The sequence below is a fragment of the Botryllus schlosseri genome, chromosome 8, assembly GCF_051294905.1.
Source record: "Botryllus schlosseri isolate E-star chromosome 8, Bs_hap1, whole genome shotgun sequence".
Classification (NCBI taxonomy): domain Eukaryota; kingdom Metazoa; phylum Chordata; class Ascidiacea; order Stolidobranchia; family Styelidae; genus Botryllus; species Botryllus schlosseri.
The window spans coordinates 15,547,685-15,564,692 of NC_137243.1; the positions used below are offsets into that span (position 1 = coordinate 15,547,685).

The 17,008-nt window shown below is 40.6% G+C and overlaps 2 protein-coding genes across 6 annotated transcripts in view; both read left to right on the top strand.

Annotated features, from left to right (window-relative positions):
* Positions 1–639: 639 nt before the first annotated feature.
* Positions 640–2,877, top strand: LOC145444799 (DDB1- and CUL4-associated factor 10-like). Its single transcript, XM_080322814.1, has 2 exons — positions 640–815; positions 1,201–2,877. Exon 2 carries the CDS (start codon positions 1,222–1,224, stop codon positions 2,575–2,577), a length of 1,356 nt encoding a protein of 451 aa, XP_080178940.1. The 5' UTR covers positions 640–815; positions 1,201–1,221; the 3' UTR covers positions 2,578–2,877.
* A 1-nt stretch (position 2,878) lies between these two features.
* Positions 2,879–17,008, top strand: part of LOC145444795 (uncharacterized) — a 44,634-nt gene continuing 30,504 nt past the window's right edge. For all 5 annotated transcript variants that reach the window (XM_080322805.1, XM_080322807.1, XM_080322806.1 and 2 more), the window contains exons 1-13: positions 2,879–3,020; positions 3,247–3,363; positions 4,251–4,337; positions 4,428–4,508; positions 6,781–6,903; positions 7,312–7,485; positions 9,413–9,547; positions 11,425–11,538; positions 12,636–12,758; positions 12,830–12,970; positions 13,226–13,343; positions 13,415–13,533; positions 14,063–16,729. In XM_080322805.1, coding sequence (XP_080178931.1) covers positions 2,913–3,020; positions 3,247–3,363; positions 4,251–4,337; positions 4,428–4,508; positions 6,781–6,903; positions 7,312–7,485; positions 9,413–9,547; positions 11,425–11,538; positions 12,636–12,758; positions 12,830–12,970; positions 13,226–13,343; positions 13,415–13,533; positions 14,063–16,729 — 4,107 coding nt within the window. In that variant the 5' untranslated portion in view covers positions 2,879–2,912. The remainder of the gene's footprint in view (positions 3,021–3,246; positions 3,364–4,250; positions 4,338–4,427; positions 4,509–6,780; positions 6,904–7,311; positions 7,486–9,412; positions 9,548–11,424; positions 11,539–12,635; positions 12,759–12,829; positions 12,971–13,225; positions 13,344–13,414; positions 13,534–14,062; positions 16,730–17,008) is intronic.

The following is a 17,008-nucleotide window of genomic DNA, read 5'->3' on the forward strand; positions in this document are numbered from 1 at the left end:
GCGATTTGCTTGTCGACACCAGAGATGAGCATGGATTAGGATTAGGTTTTGAAAAAATAGGATTTGTGAAATTTTGTCGGATTTGGATTGGATTTGGATTAAACATCTTTTTCAGAACGGATTAGGATTTGGATTGGATTCACCTATTTTCTGGGAGATTGAAATGTCGTGTGGCGAATGGCGACAAACTTCATTCAGATCAGTTATTAATGTACTTATGGTTACTTAGTTATCTTGAATCTATAGAATCGTTGGTTGTGAAAGAAAATTTTCCAATTCCTCCCTTGCATAAATCAGTATTTTAACTGAACTTCTACTTGGAGTCGGATTAGGATTGGACATGGACTTGAATATGAAAAAGTTATGGATTCGGATTCGGATTTGGATTTGAAGGTTCGGATTTGGATTGGATTAGGACATAGAAATTTCAAATCCGCTCATCTCTGGTCGACACCATATAGGACACTATGGTTGCAAGTTGTAAACAAAGATTTCGTTCCACTTCACTAGTCTATATACACTAGGGACAACGCGTCCACATATTCGTGTCAAGTAGTTGTATGGTAGCAGGTAGTGGTCAACGAAAGTATAGGCGGGTTGAGGCAACGTTATGCCCATAGATTTTTTATCCAGACTTCTTCGTTCATTGCCTCAACTAGACTGGGATGTACTGATAGTAGATGTTAAGATATATACCATACCTGTATTCCAGTGAAGTATTTTATTTCGGATCTATGGTGGTTGGTGGCATTATCACAGTTCCTCCTGCCCTACTGGAATCTCGGTTATGCCATACGTTTTGCCTAATATAACAGGTGAGCAGTGAAGATTCTCGTAGCTAAAGTAATTTAATAAAAAATTACAAAGAATGAAACATAGTGTGAGCACAGGACACCGATTCCCTTGATCTTTCATACCGAATTTGAATAATACAAGGAACAGTAGCCTACATTCATATTGTCACATTTAGTCACTCTAAGCTTTCCAACTGATTCTCATAACATTATATCACATCATTGATTGTGTAAGAGTGCACGTTATAGTGTCTGTGCTACTGTGTGCAGCCTGCAGGAACGTACGTGCGACATTGTCACTTTGAAGAATTCATATAATATGCGGAGCGTTCCATCGCCTCCATTCTTTCACTTTATTAAAGCATTAAAAAATAACATTTAACAATTTCACTTTCACTGATTTCAGCATTGGCCTCAGCTCAGTATAATGGATGCTGTTCAAAACTCAATATACAGGTATTGGAATGCAAGGAAGGTTGGATTTCACCCGTATTCTCGGTCGCACAGATACTATCAGAGCACGGTGAAAGATTATTTGTGGAATTGGTTGTACGCCAGCAATAAGAAAAAACTTCAGCTTGACGGAAAGCTTATCGAACCATGTGGTATCTTCGGTTTAAAGTATTCTCCAACTGGTAACTTACTGATCGCAGCATGCGAAAGTAAATCTTTCATCACCATGGACCCGATATCTGAAAAAGTGATACGTGTTAACGACAATGCTCACACGGATTGCTGTAATCTGGTGACGTTCTTGGACGACCGAATGTTTGCGACGTGCTCCGACGATTGCACTATAGCGATATGGGATCTCAGAAATTCGCAACACGAAGTGCATCGGTTGAACGGACATACATCGTGGGTGAAAAATATTGAATACCACGCATCTTCTCAGAAGTTATTATCGTCTGGATTTGACAGTAATGTTAATATGTGGGATCTCAACTCAACTGATTCGAATGGCTCCATTAAGCCGAAAAGATTGTTAACAGTCCAGGGGCTGTGTAGAATGAAACTGTCTGGTGATGGAAAGAGCATGTACATATCGAGTGTTGATATTCCTTACATTATAGCCGTTCATAACATGAACGTTTTTACCATGTTCAAAGATATTGGAAGTATAAAGGAGCTGGAATCACGGTATTGCACAACGAAAAAGAATTTAATGCCGGAAGACCGTTTGTTGCCCGTGAATAAACAGAATTACGTCGAGTTGTATTATACTAAAGACGATAATGGCGAGTCTGTCATTCCAAGTCACTCCATCGATGTCCATCCTAGGAATTGTGCCATACTCTTGAATCAACTAGGAGAAGATGTGGTTCGAACTGTTGTTCAAAATACAAAGCGCTTCTATAGCCATGCCTATGAATGTCCGTGTGATGCGGACACGAATTTAAATTGCTTTCCACGCGGCCTGGAAACTCACATCCTTGAATTTGATCATGACCAAGGTCGAGAATACATCGAAGAAGCGTCTTTCTCGACGTGCGGTAAATTTTTTGCGTTTCCTTTCGGATTCGGGGCGTTGTTAGCCACGTACAACTCTCATTTTCATGATTACGAAACATGTATGGCGCAGCAGCTCGAAACTTTAACGTCGAAGCATGCTGGCAACAATAAAAAGGGGCATTTAATTCCGGAAGTGTCCAAATCTCACATTATAAAGTCATCGTTCGGCCACACCTCGCCGGTTTTGTGCACGCAGTTCTCGCCAAAATATCTACAACTCGCTACTGGCTGTGAGGGCGGCAAAATAATATTTCATAACCCAGTGCTTTGATGGTTCTGCACGTATTTTTACATTTCTCAATCATATTTTTAACATGAAATGGACTCCGTTTTTTCCATTATAGACTCACCCGTGTCCAACTGTCACTGTTGTTGGTATTGTTTTTTACCGGCACAGCATGATTGAAGCATTTGTGTTGATGAAATCGAAATGTTCGAATTTTACCGAGCCGTATTATTTGTATTGTACATCGCTTTGAGACGAGTGAACCAACTGTGATAAAGACACCGTTTTTCGGTGCAATAAAGGTAGACTTTACATACATACTGTCCTTTTTAAATTTTATCAGAATAGGTTTATGATGTGACCTTGAAAAATTACTGGCAATGGAACCTTACGAAGAACTTGTACAGCTAAAAACTTTGGTTAGTCAACTGAAAGATTTGATTCGATCCAAAGATGACGAAGTGCAAGAGAAGAACAATGCATTGAAGGTAGGCCCACTAGACATTTGTGAATTGTATATATCCAATAAGTTGCTCTAGCAGAGGTGATTCTACTGTTACTTTATCTTTATATTGCAGTCAAATTAGCTCATGAAATTGTAACTCTGTTCCAATCTGTGATTTTTGTCGAGTTGGGGTGGGTTTCTTTGTCTAAATTCTTCCTTGCACCAGATTGATCCTTGGACTTTATCCACTCTTGCTTCGTTGCATTCAGGAATCCGAGTCTAAGTTATCGAAATCAAAGCTGCAATTGAAAGCAAAGGATGCAAAGATATCTTCACTGAGCAAGCAATTGAGCGCTCGTCCCAAAAAGTCGGAGGAAGCATCGCAGGTAGTCAGCTGCAATGATATCATCCCCCTTATTTTGCGCGTATGTGCCCCCGCAGTGCGATTTGCAATGATTTCACGATCACCTTCATTATTTAGACAAATGGTAGGCTACTGCTGAAAAAATCTGGCTAGTATGTTGACCAAATCTCATAGATACAGGAGAGTGATTTGATGTAGTTCTGTCAGAGGTGGTCATAGTACTCAAGTAGCAGAAGAAGAAATGTAAATTTCTACTGAACTCCAATCAAAAGTAGTCATTTCTAAGTCATGCCAAATCGACTTCAAGTGGAAGTAGAAAATGACGGTATTTAAAGTATTGATTTAGAATTGAATAGTATATTCATATTGAAATGAACCCGAATATTTTCAGCTGACACTCGTCAGGGGTAATCGCCAGCAACTAGTAGAGAATTGGAAAGAACATTGTATATCAACAATCATATCACAAAATATGACGTCACCAGCATGAAAGAGAGTGCGTTCAATGTTCCATTTTTAGGTGGTACTCGACCTCCTTTTGCTCTCTCTTTCATGCTGGTGACGTCATATTCTGTGATACGATTGTTGATATACAATGTTTCATTCCTGTAATTAATAGACAATGTCCCAGCTTCTTGCATTTTGGAATTGCGATACAAAATTAAAATAGATTTGGCGGATCGACGGGAAACTTGCCATTGCCATGGTCCAGCGGTTGAGAACCACTGGTTTGGGATGTAGGCTAAATATCATATTTTTAAACATAGCTCATGCACTATGATATATCAGCTATAAACTAGCTAGGTTGTAAATCTAACTACCGCTGTGTTAACATCCATCAAACCATATCTCTGCTTTGCCATCTATGTTAGATTTTGTGAATTGATTTTGAGTCACATTTTTTATCAGAAACATGATTGGAACACTGATTTGAAGAAATCTCTACACGAAAAAGAAAGTACTATTAAGCAACAGTTGAAAATCATAAGAGAACAGGTTGGCTAGTAATCTCTATACACAGCACCTCTGACGTCAAGCGGGGTGTTGTCACCTTGCGGCTGTGACTGTCTGATGTCTGTGTTTCAGGATCAGAAAATAGCAGATCTGCAGAAAGACGCCAATGGAAAAGGCAAACAAACAGAGCAGGCTGCATCAACAAATTCACAGGTTGGCTCAGCTCTCGAAATTCAGCTATTATATTGAACATCTTGAGTCAATAGCCAACAGCTTGCCTGGTCGCCACTGAAATTTCGCTCAGCTGCAAATAGTATTGATGTGTCCGAGAACAATGTAGGCATTGAGTGTGCTGAGTATCCCCAAATTATCTTGCTTTTCTGTTGACCTGTCACTACCGTAAACCGGGGTAACTTCGGACAATTTTCAACAATTTCCATTATATCTTGGAAATGCTAGAGTGTAGGGGAGGCAAGTGATGTGTTTTTCAGGGGTTTTGGAGCAAAGATTAGAATTAGCTAATCCAAAATCTTCATGGTCATAAATAAGTACCTTATTTTTGTAAATTATCCGTGTCCAAAGTTACCCCTTTGGACAATGTAGTTTTTTGTATGTCTTTACACTCTTTTGTTTATGTAACCTCTTAAAGGAGGCTTATTTGGTAAGAGTTGATGAGAGCAGTGGCTAAAACTGAAACAAAATAGGATACCTCTCTCTGGCCTATTGCATGATTTTTACCTAATCACCCCCTAAAAACAATTTGAAGATTAGGTATTTTTTTAAGGCTAATGCCCCCTTATCTCAATTTCCCCTCATGTCTTCCCCAATTAGGACTTATAAATAACATATGGTGATAATGGGGTGTCCCACTGGCGGCATCAGCTATCGACACCAAAAATTAGGAATGTGAGCCTGATTTAGGCTATTGCTGATTTAAAATATTTTACTGTTCTTAAAAAGATGCATTTTCCCTTTCCTATGTCCTCTGGTGGATATATTTTGTCAAATTTACGGTATGCCATATTCAGTAAGCGTATCTTTAAGAGTATGTGCCAAGTTTTTAAAGTAGCTTACACCCGATTACAATCTCCCGGCTTATTGCCTACCCATTTTTTTTCGTATTCTGGCAAAGTCTTAATTTATTAACCTTCACCTTCCATTTTAAAAAGCCATCAGGCAGGTCATAACAAATATAGTTGACAATATACTTTGACACAGATGAAGCAGCCACTTTCCAGAGCTCTAAATATCACATTTTCCATTGTCCGAAGTTACCCCATTCTGATAACATTTGAGGGGGCAACTTTGAACATCACATTTTCTTCTATTGATCTAAAGGTGAGCCCACTGAGGTATTTGCGATGGATTAAGACCAGTTAGAGGTATCTGCTGCCAAGTGTTGAATCTATGAGTCACATGTCATCTATGTTTGGTTGTAAGAATTTTAACAGCTATCAATTTTGATGAAATTGACCCCTGCCATTAATTCATCAATGCTGGGTCAAGTTTATCTGGTAGTGAAATGAATCCACCTTTTATTGAGACTACTTGTGGTACTGTTGCCTCATGAAAAAGAATCGGACATCCACTGGCAACCCTTTTCCATCAATAACCATTTAAATCTTTTACTGCTTAGTGTCCAAAGTTACTCTTAAGTCCAAAGTTACCCCGGTTTACATTGTGTCAAAACAAGTTGGTGCATCCTAATATTTAAGGGTGTTAGGCAGGGTTGTAATGACTTGAATCATTTTCTTAAAAATGGAAATCAACTCCAGTCAATTTGTGTATTGACTCGACTTGGACTCGAGTCATTGCGCATGACTAAACCAAGTCATATGACTCCACACATTCTATATGACCTATCCAAGTCTCGTCTATTGGGACCGATAATTTAGAAATCGGCCCGGAAACTGTGTTTCGTGTGTTTAGGGTGAGAACAATGTGTGTATTATGAATCAGAAGCCTCTGATATCACCCAAGAGTTTCACAGAAGTGAGTTGAGCCTGACATAAACTCGACACTGAACAGTAAACACTATGACTTAGACTCGCACTCAGACTCGCACTTAGACTCGATGGCGAATTGAAAAGGACTCGACTTGACTCGAGTCCAAATGTCAAATTAACTTGTGACTTGGTTACAACCCTGGCATTAGGTCTTTGATTATGAATGGACCATTTATCAATGCTACTTGTAACCATATCTATGTCCCATCCACTTCATTTTGTCCAGACGTAGCTAACACCCCGCATTAAATATAACCGTAAAGCTGATACCCAGAGGGTCAGAGGCCAATTGCAACCAGCAATTTTGTTTGAGTGTGTTTGCAGATTACAAATTATCACCACAAAATCGACTTTCTACTTTAAATCATAGTTGCGGTAAAGTGTTTTGTGTTCCGTGTTTGTGTATTCATTAATATTTTCCCTGTGCCCTCATCCACCGTGGATGTGATCTTTCGTTGTTAATCGTATTGAATTTGTAGGATGCCAGGAAGATAGAAGAATTGACTCAGTCTATCGCAAATAAAGATGAGCTAATCGGTACTATTTCCACTCAAGTTCAAGAGCTGCAAAACGCAATTCATATAAAAAACGAGGAGATGCAGGTTTGTTACACGAATAAATGGGTGGTTGATATTGAAATATTGATTGGGCTATCCAGTCTGTTGTCTGGTATGCTCTTCATTCTTACACGTCTACACGTCTAGTTTCTTCAATTATAAGCGATTGACAATTATCTATCCGAGCAGAGAGTACCTTTGTTGGGGTAGTGGCGCAATTACACACGACACATATTAGGCGGTATTGGCCATCACAATAGTTGAATTTCATAACTTTTTATGTTACAAGTCGTGAGAGTCCCAAAAGAAGTTCGAGTGCACTAGACATTTTGGTATTTCATCTTCAAGAAGCAGTGCATATGCAATGTGCATGTATTTTTGAATTTAATTGTACCGGCTGGTTGTTATTGTCTGTTGACTGTTGTTATTGTTATATGCCTTCCGTGTTTTCAGGTAATGCAAGGTAAACTGATCGAAACGCAAACACTGTCCGATCAGCAGAAATTACTGCTCGATAAATTAACGACCACTGTGGCGCAGCAAGAAGAGAAAGTGGCTATGGTCTCGGAGGAGAGAAGCACCGGGCTGAGTCATCTTCAAGACAACGTTGCGGAACTGGCCGAGGAGGTATACAGATTCGTTGCAGCATCAAATTAATATTATATCATGTCTATGGGAACCCAGATAACATATCTCCTGATTTCACCGACAAGATAGCGTAATGGCGGAGCGTCCGGCTTCTTGATCGGTAGGTCGTGGGTTCAATCCCCGGCCGGGTCAGACCAATGACCTGATTAGTAATACTGGTATCCATGGCTTCTGCGCTTGGCGCTCGGCATTACCGGGATAGCATGGAGGGGTGGTGCAAGACTTAAAAAGCCTTACCAGGCTATATCTGCACCTTCCTTGTCCAGTGACATATGTACAGTACATCATGCAGTCATGACCTGATTAGTAATACTGGTATCCATGGCTTCTGCGCTTGGCGCTCGGCATTACCGGGATAGCATGGAGGGGTGGTGCAAGACTTAAAAAGCCTTACCAGGCTATATCTGCACCTTCCTTGTCCAGTGACATATGTACAGTACATCATGCAGTCATGGTATGCATATGCACAGATCGTGTGTATGTATGCCTATATCACGAGTCGGTGTATATGCCGCAAAAACATCAAGGACAAAGTATGAAGTACCGTAATTTTCCATGTATAATGCGCAAAATTTTACCGATTTTTTGCCCTACATGGGTACAGCAAGCCTTGAAAAAAAATCCTTCGATCAAAAACTTGAAATCACACCTTTCTTCATGTTTGTTTAAATCGCGCATCACCTCTAGCCATTGGGCCCCATAATTCGTATTATAGAGTGTAACGCCCTGCCAAATGGATAAGCGTGTTGCCAATTAACGAAAAGCGTGTTTCTAATTAACGAGAGCCGTCTGCAAAGCACGCGATCTCTTGCTGCGATCTCTTGCTGAGATGGTTTTCCGTTTGTACGCTAGCAAAATTAGGTCGCTGATTGCTACAAGCGTGCGCGGCAATCCTTGTTGATTCATAGCGTCAATGATTGGCCTTAACAATCGCATACACATTACACAAGAGGCCATGTGCGCAAGATACAATCGCTTGCGTAATCAGTCGCATCTCCAACAGGACTGGTGCGCCCGAGATAACCGTTGGCCTGAGCAATCGCATCTTTAATTGTAACAGGCCACGTGCGCAAGATGCCGTGTGTCGCTAGCCTGAGCTATCGCGTCGCCGACCTCACAGGCTTTGGCGATTATCTAATCTCGTTTAGAGACAATGCCGTTAATTGTATTGTGATTAGCGATCGTTAGGTCACGATTGTTCGACAGTGACATCGCAAAACAGAACAACATCGAATACTAAATCGCAACTATTCATGTACTCATGTACTGCGAATGCAGGGTGCGTACTATACATGGGTACAGGCTTTTTCCCAGAATATACACGTCATTTTAAGGGTGCGTATTATACATAGGGGCGCACTATATTCGGAAAATTACGGTAGTTCAACACGTCTTGGAAATCGTTGCTTCTATTTGGGATTGAGTAGTAATTCACCGCATTAGTTGTATTTATACTTGAGCAGCAGTACTGTGTACTCTGACTGTTTGTCTTTTGTAGATCGGATTGGGTTGTTGGTGGTTGTGTTCAAGGATCCTAAATTTGAAAACTTGTCAGGGCCCCTACCTTGAATAGGTAAAAATAACTGAAGATTAACGGATATAATATTTTCAATTTGAAATTGTGTCCTGGAATTGACATCAAATCCAAGTCCAAATCTCGAATTGAATTTGCGTCGTGTGATAGTTCAAGTTCAAATCCTGAACTGACTCGAATTTACTCGGAAGTCGCGTTAAAATCAATGAAAATTCCACGTTTAAATTCACAATTCAAGTTCAGATTCAAATAGTCGTGTACCCAAATTCCGTTATTTTTTCTAATCAAAATTCATGTGCATCTCCGAAAATATCTGATTCTGCCATCATGTTTGCCGCATCTTTTTAAACCCACTGCATATTTTGGCTGCAGGTAGTATCTCTGCAATCGAGACTTCAAGACAAAGAAGGAACGGTGTCCATCCTGGAAGCGCATATATTGCAATTGAAGAGAGAACACAAAACCCAGATGGATGATATCATGAGTGGCAATGAGGAGCAAGATGAGGTATCAAATCTTCCCTGTATCACTGTGCACCTGAACTTTGTTTATCGGGAACTAGTGAAGGAGTGGTTCTGGAAAACTTTCACCCTCTACATCAGGGGTTCTCAACCTGGGGGGCGCGCCCCCCTTGGAGGGCGCGGGAGGCTCTCAGGGGGGCGCGAGAAATTGACAAAGTCTGTATAAATTGTGACTAAACATGTGTTTCACAACCATTCTGGAATAACGATTGTTGAAGATTGAACTTATTTCGTATTCTAGAAAGCTTGCCAAACTCAAACTCCAGCAGTCGCGCTCAACGGAGTATAGGCTGACTTTAACTTCATTTGAGCAAATTTTTGATATTCTTTGAAGATTTAGAGCAATTCCTACGTGCAAGTCATTCATTACTTTATAGCTTTGGCAGTAGCCTAAATCTCGGTGCGCTAGGTAGCTGCTGTTATAGCTGGCGAACTGCACTGCCTAAGACAGACTTAGATGCAATGTAGGTTACCCGGTTTCGCCCTCAATTAGGCTATAAATCAACACAATTTAATTCATTTCCAAACCTGATCAATTTTAGCATGGCAGGACAGAACGAAGTTGTGCTCTCTGTAGTCACTACTAGCATCAGGATTAGTCTCAGTGCAACCTACCCTGAAATTAATTGATGTCCTGTTCAATGTTTTTTTGTTATTTTCAAACAAGTTTAGGTAAATTTGTCAGCAATGTAAAAGCCTCAACAACTGGAATGCGGATTAAAAATTGCCGTAAGATATACCTCATGTATACTATTCGATCAGGGTTGGGCAATCTGCGGCCGTAGAAGGGAATTTGTGCGGCCGTCGACGCCTAATTCAATTAGTATGTGTTGGCGGCCGTTTGCAATTACGAATTCACTCCCGAATTTTCGAGAGATTTTATTTAATCTTGAAATTTTCTTCGCGCTCCGCGCAATTCAACAAGACTTCATTTTTCAATTCTAAAACAGTTGTGCCCTTCTTGATCTGAGCCGTAATGGGAATCGTCAAGAAATAACAATTCATTCGCGGCTCTGAAAAATTTTCGCGTTCCGCGCTACAATATGCACTCCCGGCAACTATTCGTAACATTGCCACTCGCGATTTCGGTGCGTACAATAGGCCGTTGTGAAAAGCAGAATAGACCGGAGTTCACCGGGAATGGATATGGACAGTTTACCAGAGGTATTTTGCGTCCAGATCGATCATTGTGGCTATGCCCTGGAACGTGGCCTTAGGCTACATAAGTAATCGAAATGCGGCCATGATTAGCATAAAGGTTGCCCACCTCTGTAATAGACGATGTGCTCTTTTTGATGTGGCGATAAATGTCAGGGGGGGTGCAATTTTTTTGACCATCGCCAAGGGGGGCGCGTGTCAAAAAAGGTTGAGAACCGCTGCTCTACATCATTCGTATGTCGGAACAACCCTTTCCAGAATCGAATACCGTTCCTTTTCAAATCCATGGTAGTCTGATGATGGTAGCATGAAAGTTACATTTAATACAACGAATCTAGCGACGATTGCGATAAGTCCTGCCAGAACACCCTGACATTGCCATAAAAGCATTAAAATCCTTGATGCCGTTTATGTCATCCGACATCTTGCGAGTCTGGACTTACTGTATCTGCAGCAACAAGTGCGAAACCTCCAACAAATAGGTGGGGAAAGATGCATTTTTAGGTCTTGTCAAGGGTATAATAAGCCCAAAGGTCACACTGTATAAGGGCCTTATAGTGTACGAGCTTCAATAAATGCTCAATGTAGAACATTTGTGTATTTGAAGACCGGTCCGCAGAGCTAAAAGGTCACCAAACCCTCCTCTATATTATCCAAGTCTCGCTCTGAATTCTGCGCTCTTGGCATGTCTCCTTCAATTCCCAGCTTCTGCGCACTTTGAAAAGGAGAATGCACGAACAAGATGAAGTGATGTCCGGAAAAGAGAAAGTTTTGCAGCTATTACAAGACGAGGCTGCGGATAAAGTTCAAGAACATGAGGTGACATTTCTCTCGCGTATATTGCCCCAGAGGTGGTCAGTAACCAAGTACTTTTACTTCTTTGGAGTAGTCAAGTGGGATTTCATACTTTTACTTTCACTATAATTGGCTATTGCAGGGATTTTGGGACTTATTCCTGAAGTAGAAGTAGAGCTAACCAAGGTATTAGGTTTAGTTGACTGGCTACATAACTTGGAAGTCCTGTTCTGTGCGTATAGGATCTTCTTGAATCCACAGATAGTACTCAAGACATACAAACTTTATTCAGATGTGGATGCAAGGTAGGTTTAGCAATGAATATCCTCGAGTCACATGTGTAAAACACTTTCATACTCGAGGTAAATTACAACTCGGTGTAACAAAAGTACGTAATCGCGTCATGGTATGGTGCGATATATACACGTGATCGAAACATTCATGAGAGTGCTGCACTATATATCCAGGCCACTTCCACTTCTACATGGCGCTTTTTATAGCTAATCTACTCTCTACACTATGTGCTTTGTAAAGTAAAAAAAGTATTTTTGGGTAGGTACTCATTACTTGATTCAGATTGCTACTGTATCGAGCCCCTGGATATATTTTTGTAAATTGCACCTATTCAACGTGTCATTAGTTATTTTGTGTTAGCCGCTAAGAGGTATCATCAAAGGTAGCATACATCTGATATACTAATTAGTGATGAAGTATGCGACATCTCGGCTAAATCTACTCTTTAAACTTGCAAAGCTGGCATTAAAGTAGTTTTGTCATGTCTAGGGAATCGATACTTCTACATCTACTCTCTTATTTTTAGAAATTGATGGTGTCACTTCCATTTCTACTTGAATGCAAATGCTTACTTCTTTGACCACCTGTGCGTGTCACCGTGTCTCGCCACAGAACTAACTACAAATTAAATTTGGTGCACAATGTCAAACTCAAGTATCATGGGCCACACGATCTGTCCAGGACATGATTAAATAAATACGGTATAAAGCGTCCGGCACTTGCGAGCTTCCGAACGTATTTTCATTAACGACCCTCGATCGATATGTAACCTTAAATCGTGCAATCTCGCTATAATCTGATTGAATTTCTGCGATTACTTTGCACAGGAATTGCGCAGGACAATCAGCATATTACAGCAGACACTTCGGGAGACTGTGGAAAGCAAAGAGTTGTTGCAGGAAGCCTTGAAATCGCAAGAGAGAAGCGGAAGTCTATCGCAGGCCGGTTTGGTATGATCTTACATATTACAACACGTGATGAAGTCTTTGTGAAGGTTTTATTGAACTTATTGTGGTTTTAGATCCCGAGCTCGTTGCTTGAAGAGAAAAATAAGTTAATTGCAGAGAAGGATAATATTATAAGGGACTTGTCTGCGTCTCTTCAACAGCAGGAGTCTATTGAGCGTACTGATGCTCTGCAGAAGGAGTGCTTGACTCTGAAGGTAACGTAGTTGAAGTTTTTCATTGCCGACACATTTTCAACCAAATTTGGCATGTACATGGTACAATAATGCTATCTATGTCATAATGTCATATTTGCAGTGGCAAATGCAAATACTAATCGAGTTTCACCGAATATGTAACAATCGTTCGAAATAATTTCAAATTCTTGAAATCCGAATGCATATTGTCAGTTTAAGTCCAGTCTCATCACCTCGATGTATGCATTGTGATGCCGAATTCTACTATCGCTCCAGGAAAAGGTTCGAAGCTTGCAGGAAAGCGTTGAAAAGTGGCAAGCCCTCGCGCAAGACTCTTCAGAGGCTCTCCAATTAAAAGAAGAAGAATTCAAACTCACTGTGAACAATTTTGAAGGTATGCTCCCGGAATCTTACGCATAGCCCAATTCAATGAGAAATGCGCACTGCGCTGTTTTTTTATCTCAGAAACTGTGAAAAGTGTCACGGATGAGTTGGCGCAAACTAAAAAACTGTATGACGAACTCGTACTGGATTCCGAAAAACGAATGAAAACTGTGCTGATGGAATTAGACTCACAAACAAAGGTAACTTTAGCGACAAGTCATGGGCATCCATTTTCTTTTCCAATCGCAAAATAAGCAGTCCAAGCATACCTTGCGAGTTGCGTTTATGAGCATCAACGATGTGTTTGCATTTTGTGTAGTGCAAATATGCATCCTTGTTATGGATGTTTATAATCCTGCAGATAATGTGAAATAATTATTGACAAGATATTACAGTACGATATATCAGTTTTGCCGAATAATCGTGTAGTTAATTATTTTGCAACACGGGAATATCAGCATTCGAAATAGCGAGTATTATAATAGCGAGTCATTCAAAGTAGAAACCCATTAAAAATGGCGAGTTCGGGGTGGAATTACCTTTGATTCGGATTTGGTTGGCTTGACTTGTGTGACGGTTAGGATCAGGGTTATAGGTAAGATGCTATGGTTGAGGCTAATTTGAATGCCTCACTTTTATTACAGTCGTTGTTTTAACACTCACCATTTTACACATCAGTAGTAATTTAAAGTATCACTAGTTTTGCATTTATTATGCACGTGTCTACAGGTGCTTGAAAAGCAGACCAAAGAAATGAATTCACTGTTGCAAGAGAAAGAACTTCTCGAAAATCAATCCACGGGTGCTGCTAGTGAACTTTCCTCCTTCAATAGCGATAGTACGAAGAAAGAATACAACGATCTTAAGGACAAACATTCTCAAGCGATATCTGATATCGAAAATTTGCGAAAGCAAAACGAATCTTTGATTCTTGATATGAAAACGCACGAAGAAAAGCTGCAGTCTTCCCGAGCGGAAAATGCAAGCTTGAAAGAGAGCGTACGAGACTTGGAAGAGAAGGAAGATAAACTCAACGCCAGGCTTCGCGATCTTGACGACGATTATGCTCAACTGATTGAGGAATTTGCCAGCAAAGAAGACATTTTGACTGCGACTTGGAACCAACAGCGCAACGATCTCTTGAAGGAACTGCAACAGGTCGAACAAAGATGTCGTCAGGAATCGAAGGCTGAAATTGACTCTCTGCAAAATCAAGCGAGCGATTTAAGTCTGAAGTTGGATGACACTATTAAGAGAGAGCATGAATCTAGTGATAAGTTGAAATCGGCGGAGATCGCCTTGCAAGATTTAAAATTAACTGCGGAAAAAAATCTGGAAGAATTTGAGATGACCAAACAAAGTATTATAAAAGAATATGAAGAAAAGTGCGCCGATTTAAGTGAGCGTAATAGAAATCTGGTAACAGACATAGAACGACACGTTTCTACGTGTCAGAATCTGAGTGAGGAACTTGACAACAGCCGACGTGAGAATTTGAGCTCGAAGGAACAACTTGAAGCTCTGAAATCGCTTTATGATTCCTCGAACCATGAATTGAAATCCGTTCAAAATCAATTAGAAACGTTGCAAGGGTCGAGCACGGTAGTATCGCAAGAGCTGAATGCCACTCTCAGAAATTTGGAAAACGAAAAAGGCAACCTTGTCACCGCATTGGAATCGCTCGAACGTGATAAGAATATGAGTGAGGAAAAACTGAGCGAACACATTTTGGTGCTGACGGGGGACTTGAATAATAACACAGAACGTATACAAACTTTGTCCACGGAGTTGGAGGCGCAGACGATGGTATTGAAAACCTTAACGGAAGAGAAAGAAACAGCTCTTGAGATGATAAAAGAGAAGCAAGACCTTGTAAGGGATCTCGAGGAAAGGTTAACGTCTGCTAACAAAGAAAAATCGGACCTGGAATCTCAATTCGATGGTATGGATGATATTCGATCGGCTAATGAAACACTGATGTCCACGAACAAAAGTCTGGAAGAAGGTTTACGGAAGGCTAAAAATGAAATCGCAGGTCTTACGTCTGCCCAAGAAGAGCGGGAACGTCAGTTATCGATAAATTCACAAGAATTACAACGGGCAGAGTCTGAGAAAGGCGCTCTACTGGATCAAATCGGCGTTCTTGAAAAACGATTAGAAGAAAAAAGCCGGTTTTGCGAAGATTTAGAAAAATCAGCGTCTGAATTGAAAACTTTGTGTCGGGAATCTGCTAGTAAGCTCGAGGAACTACAGGCAAGCACCGCGGAGCAACTGTCGAGTCGTAAAGTAGAAATCGATAATCTGAACGCTCTCAATTTACAAATCAAGAAAGAAAAGGATGATACGTCCGTCGAGTATGATCGTCTTAATATGCAGTTTTGCAAGCTGCAAGATGACTTTTCTGCGGTAACCTCCTCAAACGATCGGTTAGTCGAGGAAAATAAGGAATTGTCAGCGCAATGTCAAGACCTTGTTCAAAAAGCGACTGATTTTGGAACTCGAATGGAAGAATATGATGGCAAAATAGCAAGTCTTCAATCTTCGTTAGCGGCAATAGAGCAGGAACGTGAATCTTTGCTTGAAGAAAATCAAGGTCTTATTTCGCATGTTAACGAGGTATCCGCTAATTCCTCTTCGTTGGAAGACAGAATACAGCAAGATCATACAGCTAGTGAGGAAAAGGTAGCTTCCTTGCAGACATTGATTTTAAGCAAGGATGAAGAGCTCGTGGCTGTATCGACACAAAAATCACAGCTTTCTGCAAAAGTGCAGGAACTTTCTGAAGGGAACTCGTCTCTACGTTCTGAAATTGAGGAATTGCGAAAATACCAAAAAGACGCTTCAGATTTGATGGCTACTTTTGAAACTCTGCGAGAGTCGCACGCGTCTTTGGAGGTTCATAAAAATACGCTTTCGGCACAGTTGGAGAGCACGATGGAAGAGGTCAATCTGTTGAAATCGGAAAGAGACAAGGGAAAAGAAATCTTTCAAAAAGTTATTAAAGATCTTCAAACTGCATTGGATAGCGTGACGAAAGAGAAACAGTCACTAGATCAAGAATGTGCTGCTAAATCCAATGAAAACGTAGCGTTGAATGTGGAACTTCAAAAATTATCCGTCTCTTGTGAGGAGCAGAATTCAAAACTACTAAATCTGCGACGAGAAAATGAAGCTCTCGAAAACAAGGTTAAAGATCTGTATTCCGAAAACGCAGACTTGGATGAGAAATTGCGAGAGAGTGCCGCCAAATACGAAAACCAAATAACTGAGCTGGAGACGGCCGCTTCCAGATACGTCGAAGAGAAAGAACTGTTGCAAAAATGTCTAGACGACGTTACCTCCAAATTCGAAGCGAAGGAACTGGATGTGACGAAGAAAGTGCAGTTACTGGAACAGGTTTGTGTGTTTCATTGTCTGCTGTGATGCTCGAGTGCGATCAAAATGTATGTGTCTGACGTGTAATTGAGTACATCTGTGGGGTCTTGCGAATATTTCAAGTCTGTCACATTGACCTTAATTGGAATCGACTTGGCGTTTTTTGTTTGAATGGGTCAGGTGTACAAATCGGAAAATCGCTATGTCACTCTGAAACCATTAAATGTTGCTCTTGTGTTCTTATTAAGCTTGCAAGCTTTGTGAGGCTTGGAAAAATGTGTACGTTTACTGTTTTACAAT

What these genes read in the sequence shown, in the direction of transcription:
- LOC145444799 (XM_080322814.1), top strand. Translation starts at nt 1,222, where the DNA reads ATGGATGCTGTTCAAAACTCAATATACAGGTATTGGAATGCAAGGAAG.